The 21,933-nt window shown below is 43.8% G+C and overlaps 1 protein-coding gene across 22 annotated transcripts in view; it reads left to right on the plus strand.

Moving 5' to 3' along the window:
- Positions 1 to 21,933, plus strand: part of MPDZ (multiple PDZ domain crumbs cell polarity complex component) — a 137,960-nt gene that overhangs the window by 64,796 nt on the left and 51,231 nt on the right. For 11 of the 22 annotated variants that reach the window (XM_060237292.1, XM_060237299.1, XM_060237300.1 and 8 more), the window contains 7 exons: positions 198 to 359; positions 3,798 to 4,079; positions 6,745 to 6,868; positions 9,014 to 9,212; positions 11,107 to 11,148; positions 19,791 to 19,895; positions 21,034 to 21,129. In XM_060237292.1, coding sequence (XP_060093275.1) covers positions 198 to 359; positions 3,798 to 4,079; positions 6,745 to 6,868; positions 9,014 to 9,212; positions 11,107 to 11,148; positions 19,791 to 19,895; positions 21,034 to 21,129 — 1,010 coding nt within the window. The remainder of the gene's footprint in view (positions 1 to 197; positions 360 to 3,797; positions 4,080 to 6,744; positions 6,869 to 9,013; positions 9,213 to 11,106; positions 11,149 to 19,790; positions 19,896 to 21,033; positions 21,130 to 21,933) is intronic. The other 11 variants (XM_060237296.1, XM_060237302.1, XM_060237307.1 and 8 more) reach the window with 3 other exon arrangements.

Here is a 21,933-nt window from a genome sequence, read left to right on the forward strand (position 1 = left end):
TTGTTACAGAGAAACATGTTGAAAACAAAAACAGACTTTTTACATGTCAAAGTTTTTGCGTGTAGATAATCGAAAACAAAAATGTTACAAAGCAAAGTAACAGGAAGTGTATTTAGTCACAGATTTATAAGTGTTTGGGGCTTATGTGATACGAAGGTAGCAGATAGTCTGACTGATTAAATTGCCTTTGCTGTTAGGTGGATTCAAGCGAAGCAGATCTAGCAGAGGATTCCACTTTTGAATCACAGTATTCCCCGGACAATGATGGTACCTTCCAATCTTCAGTTTCAACTCTGCAAGGCAGCAATTGTGCCGGTGACCTGAACTATAACCTTTCACTACCCTCTTCAACTCGAAAGGTAAAAAAGGGAGGGAAAGTTTATTTTATTGTGGGTGATAAGCATGTTTGAATGGAAATCTGTTCATGTCTGACTGCTGTTTTAGATGTAGAAACGTTTAAATGTTGCCACCGTTCATTTCATTTGTTCATGACTTTTTGTTTATTAGATTACTGCACTGTTTTGTTTATGCAGCATTGATTGAACATCTTTCAAACTTTGGAAGACAAAATTATCAGCAGGCCAATGACATTTTATATTGTTTAGGGAAAAATAATAGAATTCTAAGGTGTCATATAAGAAAAACTGGACTTTGATTCAAACAAATTGAAATTACAATGAGATATTTTTAGTATATGAAACAGCAACGTAGTATTGTTATATGTATAGCAGTTCAGGCAAGAAAAAAGTGACTCATGTTTTTTCTTAATAGCAAGCAGTTAGTTACAATGGCTCTTAGAAAATGAGCTCTCAAAATGAAGCTAAAATTAAAGCAGCACCAAAGTAACAAAATAATGAAATTGAACATAGATAATAAGTAAAGAACAAATTTCTAAAAAATACTATAAAATTTAGCTATATATTTTAAAACAAATATATTGAACCCATACCCATACAGTTTCTTTTTAAAAAAAAGCTTGATGTGGTGTCTTTTGGTTTCTCTCCCATCTTAGTTATGCCCTCCAATTCTTGTCAGCCTGTTAATTTTTTAAAGCTTGAATACATTCCATGTGTTCCTTATAATACTCAAGGTGGGCCCAACATCATTGCAGGTGATGTTTGAGTCATTTTCTTGGTTGATTCTCGGTGTATATTCTTGAAAAGAGGAGTTGCTCTTTCTTTCAAACCTGAGGTTCTCCAGCTGGCAGTATTCCTTCTGGAATGTGTTTCTGCCTTTACTGGCCATCAGGCTGACAGCCGGAGTTTATCTCCTAATGGAATTTCCTAATCCACAACAGAATGTACCTTTGCTGTGCCAATAAGACAGATTGCATTGTTTAACTTAGTAATTGTTACTTAAAGGGATTAGACAAGGTGTATGCTGGGAGATGCGCATTCTGCATCACATCTGGTCTTATAGAAGGTGTCACACTGGCATTTCCTAAAGTCTCTCCTTAGTTTTCATTGAGGAAAAAAATGGGAATAAAGTGCCAGTGTTCAAATTTGGTAGCTTTTCATGTTTCAGTTGGAGATACAAATAGCGATAAGCAAATAGTTGTTCAAGGAGCAAATAGTTGCTTAAGTAGTCAGCAGTTTAGTTGTGATGCATTGACTTCTGTGAATACATGGAGGAACTTCTTGGAATATGAGGAATATGAGTGGTAGAAAATATTTGTGTTATTTCTTGGAAGTGGAAGTTCCTACTTTGCATGGCTGTTGTCCATGTCAAAAAGGATGATTGCATGTGATATATGAAAAGCATACTGTAGTTTTGATATAGTCATTTTTTAAAAGCTCTTACAGTGCAATCTTAAAGAGTTACACTCTTCTAAGCCCCGTGAGTAAACTGAACTTAGAAAAGTATAACTCTGGTAAGGATTGTACTAATAACAAAATGATGCAACACACAATAAGATTTAGGTTTGTTTTGGAGTCAAGGAAAGAGTTTTCTGAAGAAAACTATGTTAGGTTTCTTTTCATCTTACCTTTCTCTTGCATAACATGGGAACATTACACTACTAATGGGTTCAAAAATTTAGTTCCAATATTGTTAGATAGGCAGTTATGTATGGCTTTAAGAAGCAGCAGCATGAGGCTGTTTAAGTATAAATGTCTAAGGCTGAACAGATGCTATTCAGATATAATAAAGATGACTGAAGTGTCTCCTGCTCTTGATGAGATTTAATTAATTGCATCATGCTGATTAGAAAGGCATTTAGTCTTTGCTCAATTTACTTGCCAGGTATTAGGCTGAACAGACACACATAAAATGGTTTTAATGATTCTCTCACCCCTCTGTAATAGTTCCCTCCCACTAATATACCTTTTCAATCACAATGATGATTTAGTGTATGGAATGACTACTCTTCTGAAAATATATCTATGTAGCTAGCTGATGGAACTTTGACATAATGCACGCTATCAGTATATGTCTTCTTATTTCTGAAAGGGCAATGCAGGGGCATATTGTATATTGTAAAATTATTATTTCTGCTGTTTTCAATCTGATAGAAACAGTGTATTTCAGATAGCTTTTAATAAGAAAAGCTTATATACTACATCAGAAACATTGGGAGCATATCCTATTAATTTCAACTAAAACTACATATTTTAAAATCATATTTTTATCTCTAGAAAGAACTTAGGGTGGCATGTGCTTGACTCCATTTTATCATATGAGCAGCCATACTGAAGCATCCAAGTGATTCATCCAGTTCAGCATCATGTTTTACACATATGGACATATGACGCTGCCTTATACTGAATCAGACCCTTGGTCCATCAAAGTCAGTATTGTCTTCTCAGACTGGCAGCAGCTCTCCAGGGTCTCAAGCTGAGGTTTTTCACACCTATTTCCCTGGACCCTTTTTTGGAGATGCCAGGGATTGAACCTGGAACCCTCTGCTTCCAAGCAGATGCTCTTCCACTGAGCCACCGTCCCTCCCCCACAGTGACCAACCAGGTATTCCTGGAAAACTTACAAGCTGGACATCAAATCCAAAGTCTCCCTCTGTTGTTGCCCTCCCAGCATTGATATTCCAAGGGTTATTGCCTTCAAACATGGAAGCTCTGTTATGGCTCAAACCTAATCATGGATTTTTCCTTGATGAATATGTTAATATCTTTCCAAGCCAAATAAATGGGTGGCCATTACCACATCTCACTGCAATGAATTCTACAACCTGCTCTCTCTTTACACGAAGACGTACTTCATTTTGTTTGTTGTCACAGCAATATCATAGGATAAGTTAAACAGAAAAATAATGACTGGCCCAGGGTCACCCAGTTTGCTCCATGGTGAACAGGAATATGAACCCATGTCTACTATACCACACTCGTTGTTGCGCCAGGTCTCACATTGGTATTTATAAAATGAAACTCTTATAAATTTAAACAGAAATCTGAATACTTGAAATGGTTGTAGCCATGTAGGTTCTTCAATACTTGTCTGTTCAGTATTAAGATGCCAGTGCATCTTAATACCTAGAAAAATATTCATATAAACAAATTAGCTATAGTACAAAGAATACTGAACTGCAGTTAAGAATATTGTAACTGGGCAGGGCAATAAGTATCTTTTGGGTGAAGAAGTTACAATGTCTCATCATTTTTTCCCTTGTTATGATGTTAACCTAATTACATTATGTTTGTCATGTGAATAATATTGATGATTTCACAAGAGCCCTAGCAGTATGCAAAAATGGGAATAAAATGCACTTGGGTTCTGAATAATAGTTAGCTGTCTTATTTTAACAATGGTATATTAGAATGTGAAATTCTTTTCATTTTGTTTTACAGAATATTGGTATAGACTCTTCAGATGCTTCAATCACTTACAGATTATCTGACCCAAACCAGTACAGCATGGATATAATGCATAGAGGGAGAGAGATCAAGTCCTCTGCAGACATATGTGTGGAGCAGTCTGATGGGTTTACAAGAAAAGATTCAACAATACATGCATCTAAGAAACTAGCTGAACATGAATGTACAAGCACTTGGGGAGAACCTCTGCTAACAGCTGAAGTCACACAGCATACAAATGTAACTTCCAGGTTGCCTCTTGATTATACTGAAAAAGTAAGAGTTTCACTTTACTTTGATGGTGCTAAATAAAAATCCATTCTCCAAGAAGTTTTTGTCCAATGTAGGAGGCTCTTCCTCTAATGGAAGGTCCTCTTAAGGTGGAGGAGAGGTCCTAAGGCTGGAAGAAGGCTACAGATTTTGCTCAGTGGAGTGGTAGGATCCAGTTGACTTGGTGGAAATAAAACATTTGGCCTTTCCTCAGAGATTATTGGATTTATATTGATTCCAGAATGCTCACTATGTATCTGCCAACCCTAATTTATGAATTGAAGAATAACAGGGCTGGCCCACATCATCAGCTTTGTACTTCTCAAATATCTTTTTCAAGTCCTCCATCAGCATTGTCCACTCTTATTCAGGGAAACTGGAGGTAACTTGGTGATGATTAACTTGGTACGAATCTCTTGTGTCCTCCCCAAAGACTTTGTATCAGAAGTGCAATGGGAATTTTGCGCCTCCCAGATACATGCAGGCCCATTCTAATCACAGCTGCTGGTTCTAGGTCAGTGGCACTTTCTCTGTAGCCCACAGAGAGCTATATGAGGCTCACAGTTCAGATGAGAGCAAAAGCTCTCAGGCTTCCTGTGCAGATGCCTGCTTGGAGCCAGCCAGCAGCCTAGTGAAACCTCAGTTTGCAAGAAACCTGTGTGCCTTTTACTTCCCTCTTTGTCTTTGGTGTACTGGTTAAGTGCACAGACTCTTATCTGAGAGAACCGGGTTTTACTCCTCCACTTGCAGCTGCTGGAATAGCCTTGGGTCAGCCATAGCTCTCGTAGGAGTTGTCATTGAAAAGGGCAGCTTCTGTGAGAGCTTTCTCAGCCTCGCCCACCTCACAGGGTGTCTGTTGTGTGTGTGTGTGGGGTGGGGGGAGGTAAAGGAGATTGTGATCACTCTGATACTCTGAGATTCAGAGTATAGAGCAGGATATAAATCCAATATTATTGTTATCATCATCAATCAATCATCATCATCTTCTTCTTCCTTCTCCTCCTCTCTTTTCAGCATGAGGCACAGCAGCTCAGGTGATGAGTGAGAATGCAAAGGCACCTAAAAGAGAGCAAACTGGCCATATAGAACAAGGAGTAAAACCATAACCACCCCACTATGGCCAGCCTGTTCTTTTCCTCAGAGGTTTTATTTTCCTCTGTGGCAATATTGCTTTCTGTCTGGAAGCTGCCTGGATGCAGTGATGAGAGGATGCAGAGAGGAGTGGGGGTTATTGGAGAGGTCATTCCCTTTATTTCTATCCCTAGCACAAAGGTTCACAGCTGAGCTGACCCAGCCTACAGTTCCTCCAGCAGCGGCTATTTCAAAGTAGCAACTACATGCCCCACCACAGAATGGTCTTTCCCACTTTCCTAAAAGTTGGGTGGATGCTACCTTGGAGAACAGTGCTCCGAAGACATGCCAAAGAGCCATTTGCAGCTTCTGAGGCTTTGGTCTCCTTCCTCCCTCAGTGCTGTTTTTGAATCATGAAACAGCCACTATTTGCTCCAGTGGGAAATTGATGTGTAATGGTAATTACATGCAGATTTCTGCAATAGAGCAAATGGTGGCTTCCAGGGCTATTTTGAGTCCTGAAGATGGCATGTTTGCCAGAGGAAGCTAAAGCTGCTTCTACTGTGTGCCATGGTTTTGACAAGAATCTGGGCCATGTGTCCAGGAGGCACAGAATTCCCATTGCATGTCTGATACAAAGTTATTGTGGTTCAAAGGCCTTGGTATTGTGTGATTTGGTCCTACACTGGGCTGCTGGTGGACAGAGAGCATGTGATGCTCAATTTGTGTTACAGATCTTCTTTAAAGAACTCTGCTTTGGTCAACATAGCATCTATAAACCTATGTTCAGCAAAAGTATTCTGAATGGTAAAACAGTCACCGATTCCTCACTAGCAGTTGTTCTGGCCCCAGGCTTCTGCTTTCCCTGGTTTAAGCAATCAATTCCTCACCAGTTGCTGTGTGGGCACATTTTGATCCATGGCTCCCTCCAGTTTCCCTCACAGCTGCTGGATTTCTAAAAAACAAGAGTGGGAAGCTGCAAAGAAAATTGGAGTGACCCATGGATCAAAATGCGCCTGCGCAGCAGCTGGTGGGGAATTGAATGCTTGTGCCAGGGAAAACAGAAGCCCAGGGGCAGAGCAACTGTTAGCGATGAATCGTTCAGTATGTTAGCCACTACTCAGAGCATAGATGGACAATATAAGGTGTGAGGGAAGTCAAATAGTTAGTGAGAATGAGCTCAGGCCAGCCTATCTCACCTATGGCAAGCGAGCAAGAAATTGTGGGACATCTGGACAGAATCAGGATGGTCTATGGACTTGGCAACAGCATAGAGCATGGCATAGGCCCCTGCCAATTTTATGCTGCTACCAGCAGTGTAGGAAATTGCTATTTATTATGTTGTCTCACCGCAGTGGAATTTGTTAAGGTGCTGATGTTTTAGCAGTAAACCACTATAGTAACTTATTTTTCCTTTAACTCTGTATGATTAATTTAAAAGGGAATAAGAGCTTTGTAAGCAAATTAGAAATATGCAGTTCTTATTTCATGAATGCCTAGCAGATTGGGAGCCATCTGTAATTTCTAAATCATGCAGAATCCAATCATGTTTTCCAGATTTTTGTTGTTATGAACTGACACGGGTTTTTCTTCTTTTCAGGATCAAGTATTTCTGATGGAAAATAGTAGCCTAACAACTGGTGGAAGGAGTTCCACAGCTCTAAGTACAAGCAAAAACAAATTTGAAAAGACTATTACTATTGTAAAAGGCAATTCAAGTCTAGGTATGTATCTTGCTTGGTATACGCACTTTTGTGCTGTGGTTATCATCAGTTTTGTCTACATACTGTGGCAACCCTTATTTGTTTCAGCTGAAAAATGCTAATTTGGTTCACAGCTATTCTCTCAGAGCTGCCCATTCAATTCAGTGTTTATACTAAGCTACATGAGTAGTCCTTTCCATTTTTACCTGTGGAGGTAACAGCTATGCATATTCACCCTGTTGCAGGCATGGAATTGCCCCTGCAATTGAAATGAGTGAAAAACCCCTTGAAAGAGTTGGAGTTCTGCATCTACCTGGCTCTTTCATATCCCCATCAAATTGGGTTAGAAAAACTGTGTAAAGGAAGTTTGTCCTTTCCACTAGGTGTCATATAAAGGCAGGACGAAGTTCATGTGTGTGTGTGTGAGCAGTATGATTTTCTCTTAAGATAGTAGGGTTGCCAGTCCTCTGACGGGGTCAGGTTTCTGCCATTTTGGGGGGCTTCAGTCTGCCTCCCACCAGCTTGCTGGTGGGGGAAGCCCAACCCCTGAACAGACCCTCCCACATCAATGTCAGTGACACAGTGACATTACCCAGAAGGGACATCACACCAGGCATGTCATGCACCCGTGCTCTAGCATTTTGGTAACCGTCGAGTTTTTGATCACTTCCGAGTGATGTCATTGTGCCCCACAACGCGAACATCCTGCAATAGATCAGGGAGTGTTCTCCTCTCCCACTGGAAGCATTTTGGTAACCATCTAGTTTTTGATCACTTCCGAGTGATGTCATTGTGCCCCACAATGCGAACATTCTGGAATAGATCAGGGAGTGTTCCGCTCCCTCACTGGAAGCCAGGTCAGTTCTGGAAACCCTACAAGATAGAGGTGAAGAAGTACTTCCTTTTATCAGTTCTAAGATGACTGCTCAGCAATTTAATTGAAGTTCATGAGTTCTTGTATTGTGAGAAAGGGAGAAAAGTACTTCTTTCTCTACCTTCCCTTTTCCTTGCATAATCTTGTAAACCTCTATCATGTCACCCCTTAGTCGACGTTTCTCCAAGCTAAAGAGCCCCAAGAATTTTAACCTTTCTGCATAGAGAAAGTGTTCCAACCCTTTAATCATTCTAGTTGCCCTTTTCTGCACTTTTTCCAATGCTATAATATCTTTTTTGAGATGTGGTAACCAGAATTGTACACAGTATTCCAAATGAGGCAGCACCATTGATTTATACAGGGGCATTATGATACTGGCTGATTTGTTTTCAATTCCCTTCCTAATAATTCCCAGCATGGTGTTGGCCTTTTTTATTGCAATTGCACACTGTCTTGACATTTTCAGTGAGTTATCTACCACGACCCCAAGACTTCTCTTGGTCAGTCTCTGCCAGTTCACACCATCAACTTGTATTTATAGTTAGGATTTTTTGACCCCATTGTGCATTACTTTGCACTTGGCCACACTGAACCTCATTTGCCGCGTTGACACACTTACCTCAGTGTGTGCATCCCAGAGCTTGTGCTGAGTCCGGCGGTGGTCACATAGCCCTGGAGCTCTGCTAGGCCTGGCAGTGGTGGCAGCCATATAACCCAGGAGCTGTGCTGGGCATACTACAATTGGTGGCACAGTCTGAGAGCAGGTGCTGGGCTTGGCAGCTGTGGAAGAAGAAGAAGAAGAAGACTGTAGATTTATACCCCACTCTTTTTTCTGAATCAGAGTCTCAGAGCTGTTTACAATCTCCTTTATCTTCTTCCCTCTCAACATACACCCTGTGAGGAAGCTGGGGCTGAGAAGCTGCTCTTTCAAGGACAACTCAGGCGAAAGCTGTGGCTCACCCAAGGCCATTCCAGCAGCAGTAGTGGCACAGCCCAGAGAGTGCCCAGGGACTGCACCAGGACTGGTGCTAGCTGCCAGAGAGCCAAGGACTGTGCTGGGCCTGGCAGTGGCAGCCCCACAACCTGGGATACCACACTGGCTTTGGAGGTAGCAGAGCCCAGGGCTCCATGCTGGATCTAGCAGCTGCTGCTGGAGAACCTAGGGGCTGCTCTGGGCTCAGCAAGACAGTGGGAGATGGGATTCCCATCCACAGGTCTCATCGACTCCCACTTGTTTCATGTAATAGTAGCTGTAGACTGACCTCATCTTTGTTTACTTTTTTTTCTTAAAGGGATGACTGTAAGTTCCAATAAAGGTGGCTCTGGAATGATAGTCCGCAGCATTATCCATGGTGGTTCTATAAGTCGTGATGGACGGATTGGTGTAGGAGACTGTATACTGTCTATTAATGAAGAACCTACCACTAATTTAACTAATGCACAAGCTCGAGCCATGCTGAGAAGGCATTCTCTCATTGGACCAGATATAAAGTATGTACAGTGAAATATGATTATGGTTGGCTTTCAGGAATACTTTGTGGCAGGTTAATATCATTGTTGCAGTGTTTGTATTGAATATTTAGTCAGGAACATAGGTTTGCAACCAGTTGTGGAACACAATCAGAATCGACATCCACCGTGAGTACAATCATGATCCTTTGCAGAGTGTGGAGGAAGTGGCAAATGATGGGGAGGAGGGAGTAGATTTGGTCTACTCATCTCCTTCCCTATCTTTCTGATCAGTGATGATGTCAGGCATATGAACTGCTATCACTGAATGGCAAGTGGAGGGGGTGATGGAGTCCTGTCCAGGGCTTTTTTTGTAGCAGGAACTCCTTTGCATATTAAGCCACACACCCCTGATGTAGCCAATCCTTCAACAGCTTACAGGGCCTATTGTAAGCCGCCCTGAGCCACTTGTGGGAAGGGCGGGGTATAAATCTTAAATAAATAAAAAAAAATAAAAAATAAAAAAATAAGCTCTTGGAGGATTGGCTACATCAAGGGGGTGTGGCCTAATATGCAAAGGAGTTTCTGCTACAAAAAAAAGCCCTGGTCCTGTCTATCACATTTCTAGATGCTCTAGTTCCTGATTTTCATTCCTCACATGTCGGTAAGCAGCCCAAGCACATGCAAGTTATTCTTGTTCTGAAAAGCCTAGAATGTGTGCGCAAGGCCTCTGGATATTTCTGGATATCTCAGTGAGATGACAGAAGTGCTCATTTGCTGCTGGACCAGGAATCTCTACATTGCATTCTTCATGTAGACCTCATGTGATTGAAAAATTCTGGTCAGACAAATCAACTAACAAACCTAGCTGCCATTTTCATGTTTGACTTTTCCTTACCTACGATTGTTAACTTGGAGGAATATTTCTGTAGAAGTGTAAAAGCGTAAAATATTTCTGTAAAAGTGGTCGAATTCAGAAAGTATGACACATGACATTAAGAATAATGTTCAGTACATCTTTGATTAAACGTTAGTTGTTTTTAAAAAATGGGTACAAAAGAGAAGTCGAATGGTCAGTTAAAACCCATGTTGCTACAAACACTGTGGCATTTGCAAACATTCCAAAGAGTAGGTTTATTTAAGACATTTCATTGTATTCTATAAGTTCCCATTCATTGAAAGGAAGGAAGAATTTGATTTAATTTTTTACATTCTTGTTCATAATTAATAGATTTAATGTACAGCTGTTAAATCCAGGAGTAAATCATCACTTATTTAAATTGCATGCTTGTTGCCTCCTGAGTTGAGTCAGCCTGTAAACATTTAGTAACAGGTAGTTTGCGCAAGTGTTCCCACTTAAGTCCCACAGGGTGGTTTACTGCCCAGGAAGTCTGCTTAGGATTCCAACCTATGAATTCAAGAGCAACCTCACTTTCAGTTATAGGTTTTTTTTATCTATCTACACACATTTTTTTCCCTTAGCAGAAAAAGCAGATGTGTGGCCTCAACAGAATGTGTAGCTTCACTTCTCAAACCACCTTACATTTCTATAAGAATAACATCCAGGCTTTTGCTTTTAGCGGTAGCAGCAACAGCTGTTTGTAACATCTGCCAGATAATTACTGAGCTGATTCAGAATTCACCTGCCTTAACCAAACGTGTGGAGATGAATCTCTGATCAAGGAATAAAAGATTGATTGCAGTTCCATTTTTCATGCTTGTTAATAATCACCGCTATACACGCCAATAAAGAGCAGATGCTTTCTGGGGGTGGGGGGAGGTGAGAACAGAATGGAGGTGAAAAGGGGGGAAAGGGAAGAAAATAGGGAGTGCACACTTTAAACTACGTGTGCACACATCTTGCATTCAGCGCAAGTCACTGACATTTGTTAACACCATTGTAAAAAGATGCTGCGTCGTATGCTTCAAATTCTAGATCTTCTCCAACACCTGCTGATGATCAGGCCCCCTTTTATGTGTGAGTATCGGTGATTCAAAAGCTCATTATAGCTTTATGTTCCAACTTGTCTGTTAAATCATTCATGCTTTCATAACATTCAAAATAGCCGGGATATATCCAGATATAGGTACAGTGCTATATGTCACATAACACACACACATATGCTCACAGAGGCTTGCTGTCAATTAAGGTACATTAACACAATTGATTAGCTGATTTATTACCCAATTAAATTAAACATTACAATGTACAGGTAGTGTCTTGAAGACATTTAAGAGAGTGGTTTCTCTTTATCCAAATCACATACTGTTTGATGGAATTTGTCTTCAGAGGTATAAGATACTTTTTAGGAGTTCTACAATTATAGTTAATAAAATTGTTTCTTTCATGGGCCCTTTTCTGCTGCATTGAACACACAATGCATCTTAATTTTTTTCAATGCACAATTCAGCTGCCTATGAGACACTCTAGTGTGCTTCTTCACGTGGATCAGGGATCATATTAATGTACTTAGTGCGATTTATAATATGCCTTATAATGGGCATGCATTGTTATTGCAACGCTATTAAAGATACTTGCACCTGACGTATGCTAATTCCATATAATTCCATCTGACATGCTAATTCCAGGTCTTCAACCCAGAAGGTTCTGTGCACTGATATAATCAGAGATGTACTGATATCTGGATTAATCTCCCTGTCATATTTTCTGTGGCACTAATGTTTTATTTCCTTCATTATATACCCCCCAAGTCTGTTTAGTTATTAAGCTTGTGGGCTTTATTGTAATTTGTCCTGAATGTGGCCACACGTCACCTTATCTGATACATTTCCTGACTCAGTATGTGCAGCAGGTTTCTTGTGTGACTGTCAAATCAAGCATGCAACTGACATTCCACTTGTATTGCATGCTATATCAAGTTTACACTCATCCACTGTCTTCTGACTTTGTTTTCTGCAGAATATGAATCTAACTTTTACTTCAAAGCTTTTGAGTGTAGGGTTGATATTGAAATAGTCCATCCCTTCTCTGTTTTAGGTTTGCATTCTGTCATGGCAGCTGGGGACATACAAAATGCATGGGACAGTGAAATTTCCATCCTTTTACCAGACCCTTCTTTATAAAATCTTTTCCCACCAAGCGCAAATGTACTGTGATTCTGAGCAGCTGGCCCATTCTGCTGCTCTTCTGGCTGTCAGTGATTTAAAATTCATGACAACTGCTCCAGAAAATTATGTTTCTGTTATTGGTTTTCTTCACCTTAGCTACCAAAAGGCAATCCTTTTTGGTTTTGTTAAAGCAGTTATTGTTTATGATTATTTTGTCATTATGATGCTATTTTCATGCTTTAAAAACTCAAAACTATAGTCACTTCCACTTTATTTTTTGTTTCAATTAAGTCTTTTCATTGCATTTCATTTATTATAAGGACTCTTCTCTATCCATATCTATTATCATCCTGCTTATTAACTACTATTGCTTCTTTCTTCTAAATAAACCCCTTAAGGACAAAATCTTTCACAAGAAAGAAACTGCATTTTAGTTGCAAATGATATTTTGTGAGTGGTGTGCATAATTTCACTGCAGTTGAATTGATACAGGCACCATTTGTTTGACTGTGGGCCAAAGAGGTCATAGAGGTTTATCAAAAATGGGGTGGAAAAAGGAGATAGAGACATACTTTTCATTCATTGTCAAAATATGAGAACTGGAGGAGTGTGAAGTTGGTGAACAGTAGATTCAGGACAGACAAAGGGAAATTGTTCTTAACTCAATGAGCAATTAATTTGTGGAATTCACAGCCACAAGATATAATAATAGCAACTAGTTAGATGGCCTCAAAAGAGGAATTCATTGAGGATAAAATTCAGTGAAGAGAAATTCATCATTGGCCATCAATTACAATTACGAAAAGGAACCATCATATTCACAGGCAGTAACCGTCAATATGAGGGCTGTTGGGGAGATAATGGGGGGGAAGCTCTGCCCTCTGCCTACTTGTAAGCTTCCAAGGGCAACTAATTGGTCACAGAGTGAAAAAAGATGCTGGACTAGTAGATGAACCATTGGTCTGATCTGGCAAGGCATAAGAAAGGTATTATTATCATGACATAAGAAAGGTATTATTTTTCACAATTATAAGTTGCCTTTCCCAGCCATCCAAGAAATAAAATCAAACCAGAGCCAGTTAAAATATTTTTAAAAATTGAAATGACAGTAAAATTCCAGTAGAATCAACTGTCAAAGACATTAAATTAAATAATATGAAGGCTTCAATCTAAAACTTCACTAACCCCCTTGGAGAAGTTATTCTACAGTTGTAGTGCCACTGTTGAGAAAGCCCTGCATCAGGATTCAAATAACCTAAGCTGAGAAAAATAGCATTGGGAGCTCAGCATATTTTAAATAATGGGGACTTACATATGGGAGAAGATATTCCTGCACCTAAACTAGGCCAATGTGAAATTTTTGTTCCTTGTACTCTGGATTTTAATTTATGCTGTCTCCACCAATTAATACAGTCCAGTATACAATCCAGTTAGGCCCTAGGATTTAAATATACTGTGTTCTTTAAAGACACTGTATTCCCCTTGATCTTCTTCGTGGTCTCTGTGCAGTCATACATATGGGTAATCCGCAGGATCTGCCCTGACCTCGGAGAATTTCAAAGCAATCTTTTAGCGTAGCTCTGGCGCGCCTCCCTCTCGTCCTGGGGAGGAGGCATCGTCTGCGCATGCCTGGATGAGGGGGAGGTGCTTAGCCACTCAGTTTCTTCTTTACCGCCGACCGGATCACACCTACCTCGTTGATTCTCCCGATTCTTCACTGCAATCTATCTCCAAACGCATCCTTTCTTCGATCTTCACCTTCTCCTTCACCTTCTGGTATCGTATATAAAAAAAAGGGACTTTCTTACTATTTTTTGGGCTTTTCCCCCCTTTCCCTCCCCCCCCCCGGGCGGATGGAAGGAAGAGACAAAATAACTTTCAAACGCTGCATCCGCTGCGCTTCCAAGATCCCATCGTCGGACGGCCATTCCCTGTGCCTTTTCTGTCTTGGGGAGGCCCATCGCACGGATACCTGCGTGCATTGCAGCCAGTTTGGAAACCAGGCTCGCAAAAACCACGCCGTGAGGCTCAGGAGCCATCTTATGGAATCCTCCCTACGACCAACCATGCCCCACGTGGCACAGCAGCCATCTTCCCCACCTCCCTCGGGGATGGCGCAGCCGGCAGCTTCCGTGGCTCAAGGTCCCTGTAAGCTTAAGTCCGGGAAGCATACCAAAAAGTCCGACGACGCCAAAAAGCGCCGCCGCTCCGACTCTGCTCACGACAAGACCCCGAAGAAGTCTAAAACGGGGCACAAGCCGTCCGACCCGCCTGCAAAGAACCCGGGTTCGAACCCGACCATGAGCTCGAGCACAGCAAAGCCGATGCCGTCGATCCCGATCACGAGTTCCAGCACCTCGATCCCGAGAACACCGGCCTCGAAATCGACATCGACTCCAGCTATTACGCCAATAGAGATCGTCCGCATCTCCTCCAAATCCCCATCAATAACCAACTCTCCACCACACCAGATACTCAATGTTGACTCACCCGCCTCCACTAGAAGCCAACGACGTGATACGATCGACCCACACGCCTTCCAAGACGTCCGTACCCAACCATTGGAAGCTCACTCTCTGACCAGAGACCCTTCGACCCCGAGAGATGTACCACCTCGTCTTCGCACACCATGATCTCGCAGTCGCCAGCGATCTCGCAGCCGCCGGAGAGAGAGATACCATTACTACTCTCCCTCGAGGTCCAGATCGCCGTCTCCTCGGGACCGAAGACGACACCGAAGATCCCCTTCCTTCGACACCTACCACCACTCGGACTCAAGAGCCCGCTCCTACCGCAGCCATCACAACTCTCCTCGCTACCGGGACCGTGTCGACACAGCTGATCAGACGCGATACCGAGACCCGACTCCGAGCAGGCACTACCCCCACTACGAGGAACTCCTTCGGTACCGTCGAGAGCAGCCCCAACTTAACTTCGAGCCGAAGCCGATCTCACCGACCAGGTCAACATCGTCCGCTTCCGCCAAACAGCCCCCGACCATGGAACCTCCGACTGAAATGCCTCACGAATCTGATGACGACTCCGATGCGGGACTCTCGGACTCTGCTCACTCTTCTGCTTCAGATCTACACTCCCCGGCCTCTGATATAGCCAAACCAGCGGACCTATCACCATCAGAAGGCCCCAAGTCGTACCTTGACCTCCTATCAAACATGGCAAATTCCCTGAACATCAAACTTAACACCGACGCACCCAGAGTCTCGGATGTCGTGTAAGACTTGGTCAATGCGGACCTTCCTTCAAGCTCTTCCTTCCCAATGCTCCCCGTCCACCTTGAAACCCTCAAGGAGGCATGGGATAAGCCGGCATCGGTACCTCCAACTTCTAAAAGGATGGAAGCCCTATACAAAGTACACGCACCCGAATCGAAGTTCCTATTCAGCCACCCACCCCCGAACTCGATGATTGTACATTCTTCATCGAAGTCGAAACAAACAAGACATCCAGCACCCCCAGAGAGGGAAGGCAAGAAGCTCGACACTATTGGCAGGAAGATATATTCACTAACCACGGCCACAACCAAAATACATAATTACATGGCATATTTCTCGGCCTACGCATACAACCTAACAAACTACCTCAATACCTTGGTTCCCTCCTTACCTGAGGCATCCCAGAAACCAGCCGCCAATGCTCTTCAAGAACTAGCCAGAGTGAGTAAGCAGCAGATCAATACAGCACGCCACGCTGCACAGTGCTCTTCCAGAACCCTCGCTTCGGCCATAGCCATACGCAGACATGCGTGGCTCAGATCCTCATCCCTCCAACCTGACATTAAGTACAAAATTGAGGACCTACCTTTCGATGGCCTGGGCTTGTTCAACGCGACTACGGATGACATTCTTACGTCCGTAGACGATAGCAGGAAAAGAGCCAAGAGACTAGGGGTCTCACAACACCAACCCCACCTCGGCAGGCAGAGGAACTGGAGACCAAGCTATTACAAGACTTCTAGGTCCCCAAGACAACAGGAAACATGGAGACGCAAGCCTACACAACCGAAACAGCCTTTTCAGCACAGGCCACGACCTCAAACATCTAAAAAGGCCCCAGCTACCTCCAAATCTTCTCTTTGACCATCCTGCCTCAAGACGTCCAGACCCCCCCCCCCTCAGCCAAACCTCCACCCACACACACGACTACAGCCATTCTTCCCCGCATGGGAGGCCATAACATCGGACTCATGGGTCCTGGCCATCATACAAAGGGGATACATAATAGAATTCACATCCACCCTGAAACATCACAGATTTCTCACCACACCACCATCCGCGCCCTTACAAACAGAAATCACATCCTTGCTGGACAAGGGCGCGATAGAACCGGTGCCACCGCAGTACCATCGTACCGGATTCTACTCCCGTTACTTTCTGGTACCAAAAAAGGATGGGGGACTCCGCCCCATCCTCGACCTCCGCAAACTCAACCTCCATATCACTTACAAGAAATTCCGCATGGTTACCCTTCAGTCAATCTTGCCACTCATTCCGGAACAATCCTGGATGGCATCCATAGACCTACAGGATGCCTATTTCCACATTACCATCAATCACCATCACAGAAGATTCCTCAGGTTCGCCATCGGGGAACAGCACTTCCAATTCCGCTTCCTCCCCTTCGGCCTATCGACAGCACTAAGAGTCTTCACAAAATGCATGGCTGTGGTGGCAGCAGCACTACGTCAGCAAAACATATCAATCTATCCTTACATAGACGACTGGCTGATCGTCGCCCACTCAAGAGAACAGCTCCAACTGGACGTCTCCACTACCCTCTCCCTCCTGGCCACACTCGGCCTTCAAGTCAACCTGTCAAAGTCCAAACTAACTCCTACTCAGACAATCCAATTCATAGGAGCAGACATCTCTATGGTTTCTCAAACAGCTTCCTTACCACAGGACAGAGTACGCAGCATCCAGTCGCTGGCCAGCACAATTATTGCTCACCGCTCTCAACCAGCCCTCAGATACCAGAGGATGCTGGGCCTAATGGCAGCCACTACGGCAGTCCTGTGCTTTGCAAAACTTCACATGCGACCTCTACAGCTATGGTTCATCAGGACCTTTCACCTTCACAGACAGCACCAGTCCACGCTGCTGACCCTTCCACCACACATCATAACGTCCTTAAGATGGTGGACGATAGAAAGACACCTCCGTACGGGAATGCCATTCAAGCAGGCACCCCCCTCCGTCATCGTCACCACAGATGCCTCCAAGTGGGGATGGGGAGCCCACTTGGGGCACCTCACAGTTCAAGGCCAATGGACGGACTACGAAAGCTCCCTCCACATCAACTGCCTAGAACTACTTGCAGTCCACAAAGCTCTGAAGTCCTTCCTACCGTCACTTCAGAACAGCCATGTGCAGGTCACCTCCGACAACATCGCCACGGTCTTCTATATCAACAGACAGGGCGGCACAGCCTCCACCAGACTCTGCAAGAGAGCCCTAGCACTATGGCACTGGAGCATCAGCCAAGGCATTTTTCTCACAGCCGTCCATCTACCAGGAATCGAAAACGTACAGGCAGATGCCCTGAGCCGCCACTCTACCAACAACCACGAGTGGACCGTCAACACCAAGTACATTCGTCGGATCTTCAAGATCTTCGGTACCCCGGAAATAGATGTGTTTGCATCCCCATCAAATGCCCAATGCACCCATTTCTACATGAGAGGGCCCCCATCCAAACTCTCCCGAGGGGATGCATTCCTTCAGTCTTGGAAGGGAACTCTTCACTACCTCTTCCCTCCAATTCCACTCATCACCAGAGTCCTACAGAAGATACAGCTGGATCGCACCAACTGTATCCTGATAACTCCCTGGTGGCCACGTCAACCCTGGTTTACCACCCTGCTGCTCCTGTCCAGCAACACGTTTCTACCACTTCCACAAGCACAGGACCTACTCTCACAACAACACGGCAAAGTCCTGCATCACAACCCAGCGTCACTCAAGCTGACGGCCTGGAGAATCAGTTTCTAGACTTCCCCCCTGAAGTCCGCCACGTCCTAGTGAATTCCAGGAAGCCATCCACCAGAAAGTCCTATACACTCAAGTGGAAACGCTTCACTCACTACGCCTTACAACATAACTTTGACACCAACCGCGCTAGCATCTCTCAGGTCCTATCCTACACCCTAGCGCTCTCTGAGACAGGACTTTCCTACTCCTCCCTGAAGGTCCACCTGGCAGCCATTTCTGCCTTCCACCCTCGCATCGAGGGTGTGACAGTTTTCTCTCACCATGCCACCAAGGCCTTCCTCAAGGGCATCATTCGCCTACACCCCCCAATCCGACAAATTCTACCAACTTGGAGCCTCTCTCTCGTGCTAAGTCAACTCATGAAGCCACCCTTTGAGCCCATGGCCTCTATCCCGCTTCACCTGCTATCCTGGAAGACAGCACTACTCACGGCACTCACCACGGGCAAGAGAGCTAGTGACATCTGTGCTCTCAGAGCAGACCCACCATACACGATCTTCCATAACGACAGAGTGGTTCTCCGCCCCGACCCTGCCTTTCTACCTAAGGTCGTCTCACTTTCCACCTAGGAAAGCCTTCAATTCTACCAGCTTTCTTTCAGCACCCTACGGATACAGACCAGAGAGCCCTTCACAACCTAGATGCCCGCAGGGCCCTGGCTTTCTACATAGACAGGACTCGACAATTCCGAAAGGATTCGAGACTTTTTGTCACATACGCAACTCACAACATGGGCAACAGAATATCTTCCCAAAGACTCTCCAAGTGGCTCGTGGCCGCCATTAAGTTGTGCTACCAACTGGCGAAGCAGCCACTCCCGGAGCACATACAAGCACACTCTACCAGAGCTGTCGCTACTTCGTCAGCATTCCTAAGGGGCATCCCAATAGAGGACATCTGTGCCGCTGCAGTTTGGTCCTCTCCGTCCACCTTCGCCTCGCACTACGCTCTTGACGTTCGTGCTCGACGCGACTCGTCCTTCGGACAAGCAGTACTGCATTCCATCTTCGACTGACTGGCCGTGAGTACCACTCTCGTTAATCTTTCTCACCTAACCTCACATCTTCTTACAGGTCCAGCACCCTCCTCCCGAGGGAATAGCTTGCTAATCACCCATATGTGTGACTGCACAGAGACCACGAAGAAGATGGACAGGTTTCTTACCTGTAACTGATGATCTTCGAGTGGTCATCTGTGCAGTCACACAAACCCACCCAGCCTTCCCCGCTGCTGGACACTCATCATAGACATCTCCACCTGTTCGGCGGCGGGAAGAAACTGAGTGGCTAAGCACCTCCCCCTCGTCCAGGCATGCGCAGACGATGCCTCCTCCCCAGGACGAGAGGGAGGCGCGCCAGAGCTACGCTAAAAGATTGCTTTGAAATTCTCCGAGGTCAGGGCAGATCCTGCGGATTACCCATATGTGTGACTGCACAGATGACCACTCGAAGATCATCAGTTACAGGTAAGAAACCTGTCCATTTCAAACCTCAGTTAATCACTGAACCATTCTCCTGATTACAGGTTATGCTTTGTGTTGCAGCATTACATATGTTCCAGCAGAGCAATTAGAAGAGTACCAGGCCAGCTTAGGGCAGCAGTCAGAAGGAACGTTGCAACTAGATATTTTTTCTTCTCCTGCTGCCAGGTAATTTCCTGTTCTTTTATTATATGAATTCATCCCTCTTTGTTTTATCTTTGTTCATGTATACCCTAGTCAAAGGGACAGAAAGGTAAATAAATATCAAGGTTATACCAACGGATACTTCCTGTAGTGTGGTGCTTTGAATTCCAACAAATTTAATTTGTATAAGTGTGTTGAATTCCAAGACTTGGAGCTGATTGTCATGACTGCCTCCAGTCAGGCACCTTGACTGCTTGACTGACTTTAGCTCGCTCTTAAGTTATATCAGTTTGCAGCATCCAAAAGCTGGGATCCATTTGTAACTTCCATAAATGGAATAGATTTCTGCCTATAGAGCATGACCTCACCTCTTGCTCCCCTCCCTGCTGCTCCTGATGGACAGAGAAACCCCATGAGGGGGAGAGTCAGAGGTCTGTAAAAGGAGAGGGGGGAATTGGTGCAAATTCCTTCATCCATGGAAATCATTAAGTCCAGACTCCAAGCCCCCCTGACTTCTGCACATTGTGGACACTTGTAGTAATAGCTCTGTAAACAACCATTCATTAATATCTGGTTTTCACTTAGATTTCTTGTCTTTAGCAATAGTAATTAGTCCCAAAGGCAAATCGAAAGTAGCTTTTGTGTTCCTGTGGAATCTTACAAAAGTAATTGTTAGACGTTGATTTAGAGGTTAGTATTCAATTTATTTTGGTGTGTTCTCACCAGATTTCCCATTAGGGTGAAGCCAGCATGATAGAATTGCAACAGAAAATGTTTGATATCCCCCCCCCCCCCAATTTTTTTTGAACATTTTTTAAAATTTTGAACATTTCAGTAGTATTGTTTGCAATGTTATTAGTGTGCATGTATCTGAAGAAGTGTGCATGCACATGAAAGCTTATGCCCACAGTAACACTTGGTTGGTCCTAAAGGTGCCACTGGTGACTGGACTTGAATTTTGTTACATAAAGTTCATGTATATCCAGAAATTAATGTATGAGGACAGTGAAAGGTATTTATTTTGTAGTCTAAACTTCGAGATTTGGGGAAGGGCTTTTGGTTCTTAGGTTTTATGTGGAATACAGTCTGACACTGTAGTCTTACTGTGCAATAAGTAGAAATGTCTTCTGTAAATTTGTAAAAAAATCCTCTTGTCTGTTAGGAGAGAAATTCCAGAACTACCAGAACGTGAAGAAGGAGAAGGAGAAGAAAGTGAACTTCAGAATACTGGCTACAGTAATTGGAGCCAGCCAAGGCGGTCAGTGTGGTTTCTGATGATGACCCTCTCAGCTCTTTAATGTAGTTCAGTGGAATTATTGCTATAGCACCAGTTTTCTTTGAATGATCTGGGATCTGTTTTAAATACTAGAAATTAAGATAGCTGAAAAATTTATCAGAGCAAGTGGTTACAGGGACAATGGACATGGATAGAATCATAGAGTTGGAAGGGGCCTCCAGGGTCATCTAGTCCAACCCCCTGCACAATGCAGGAAACTCACAAACACCCCCCCCCCTAAATTCACAGGATCCCCATTGCTGTTAGATGGCCATCTAGCCTCTGTTAAAAACCTCCAGGGAAGGAGAGGATAATTAGGATAGTATCACTGTAACCCTAAACATTACTTAGTGATTTTTCAGTGGGACTAATTCCTTAGTAACTGAGCCCGCCTCGTTGGGGAGGGCGGGATATAAGTGGAACAAAATAAATAATAAAATAAATAAAGTGCATGTAGGATGGCAGCCCGTGTTTTCTAATACATGTTACTGTATCTTGATCAGGGAGCTCCTTGTGCTCCTCTCCACTTTCATGGGCATTCCCCACAACTCTGGCTCAGCCAACCCCCATTCAGCTTTTCTCCTACTGGGATTTAAAGGCACACAAACCTTCCAAATTTCCAAGCTTCTTCTAATCTTCCAAGCTTATTCTAATCCTTCCAAGGTGGAAAGGCACATAGTGGCTCTTGGGGCAGGGCTTCCCCCCACCAGCCAGCTGCATGGCAGCAGGGAGAAGTCTGCAAAACCAGGGGATCCCCCACTGGGACCTGGGGACTGCCAAGCCTAA

Source organism: Heteronotia binoei, chromosome 4 (genome assembly GCF_032191835.1).
Source record: "Heteronotia binoei isolate CCM8104 ecotype False Entrance Well chromosome 4, APGP_CSIRO_Hbin_v1, whole genome shotgun sequence".
Classification (NCBI taxonomy): Eukaryota; Metazoa; Chordata; class Lepidosauria; order Squamata; family Gekkonidae; genus Heteronotia; species Heteronotia binoei.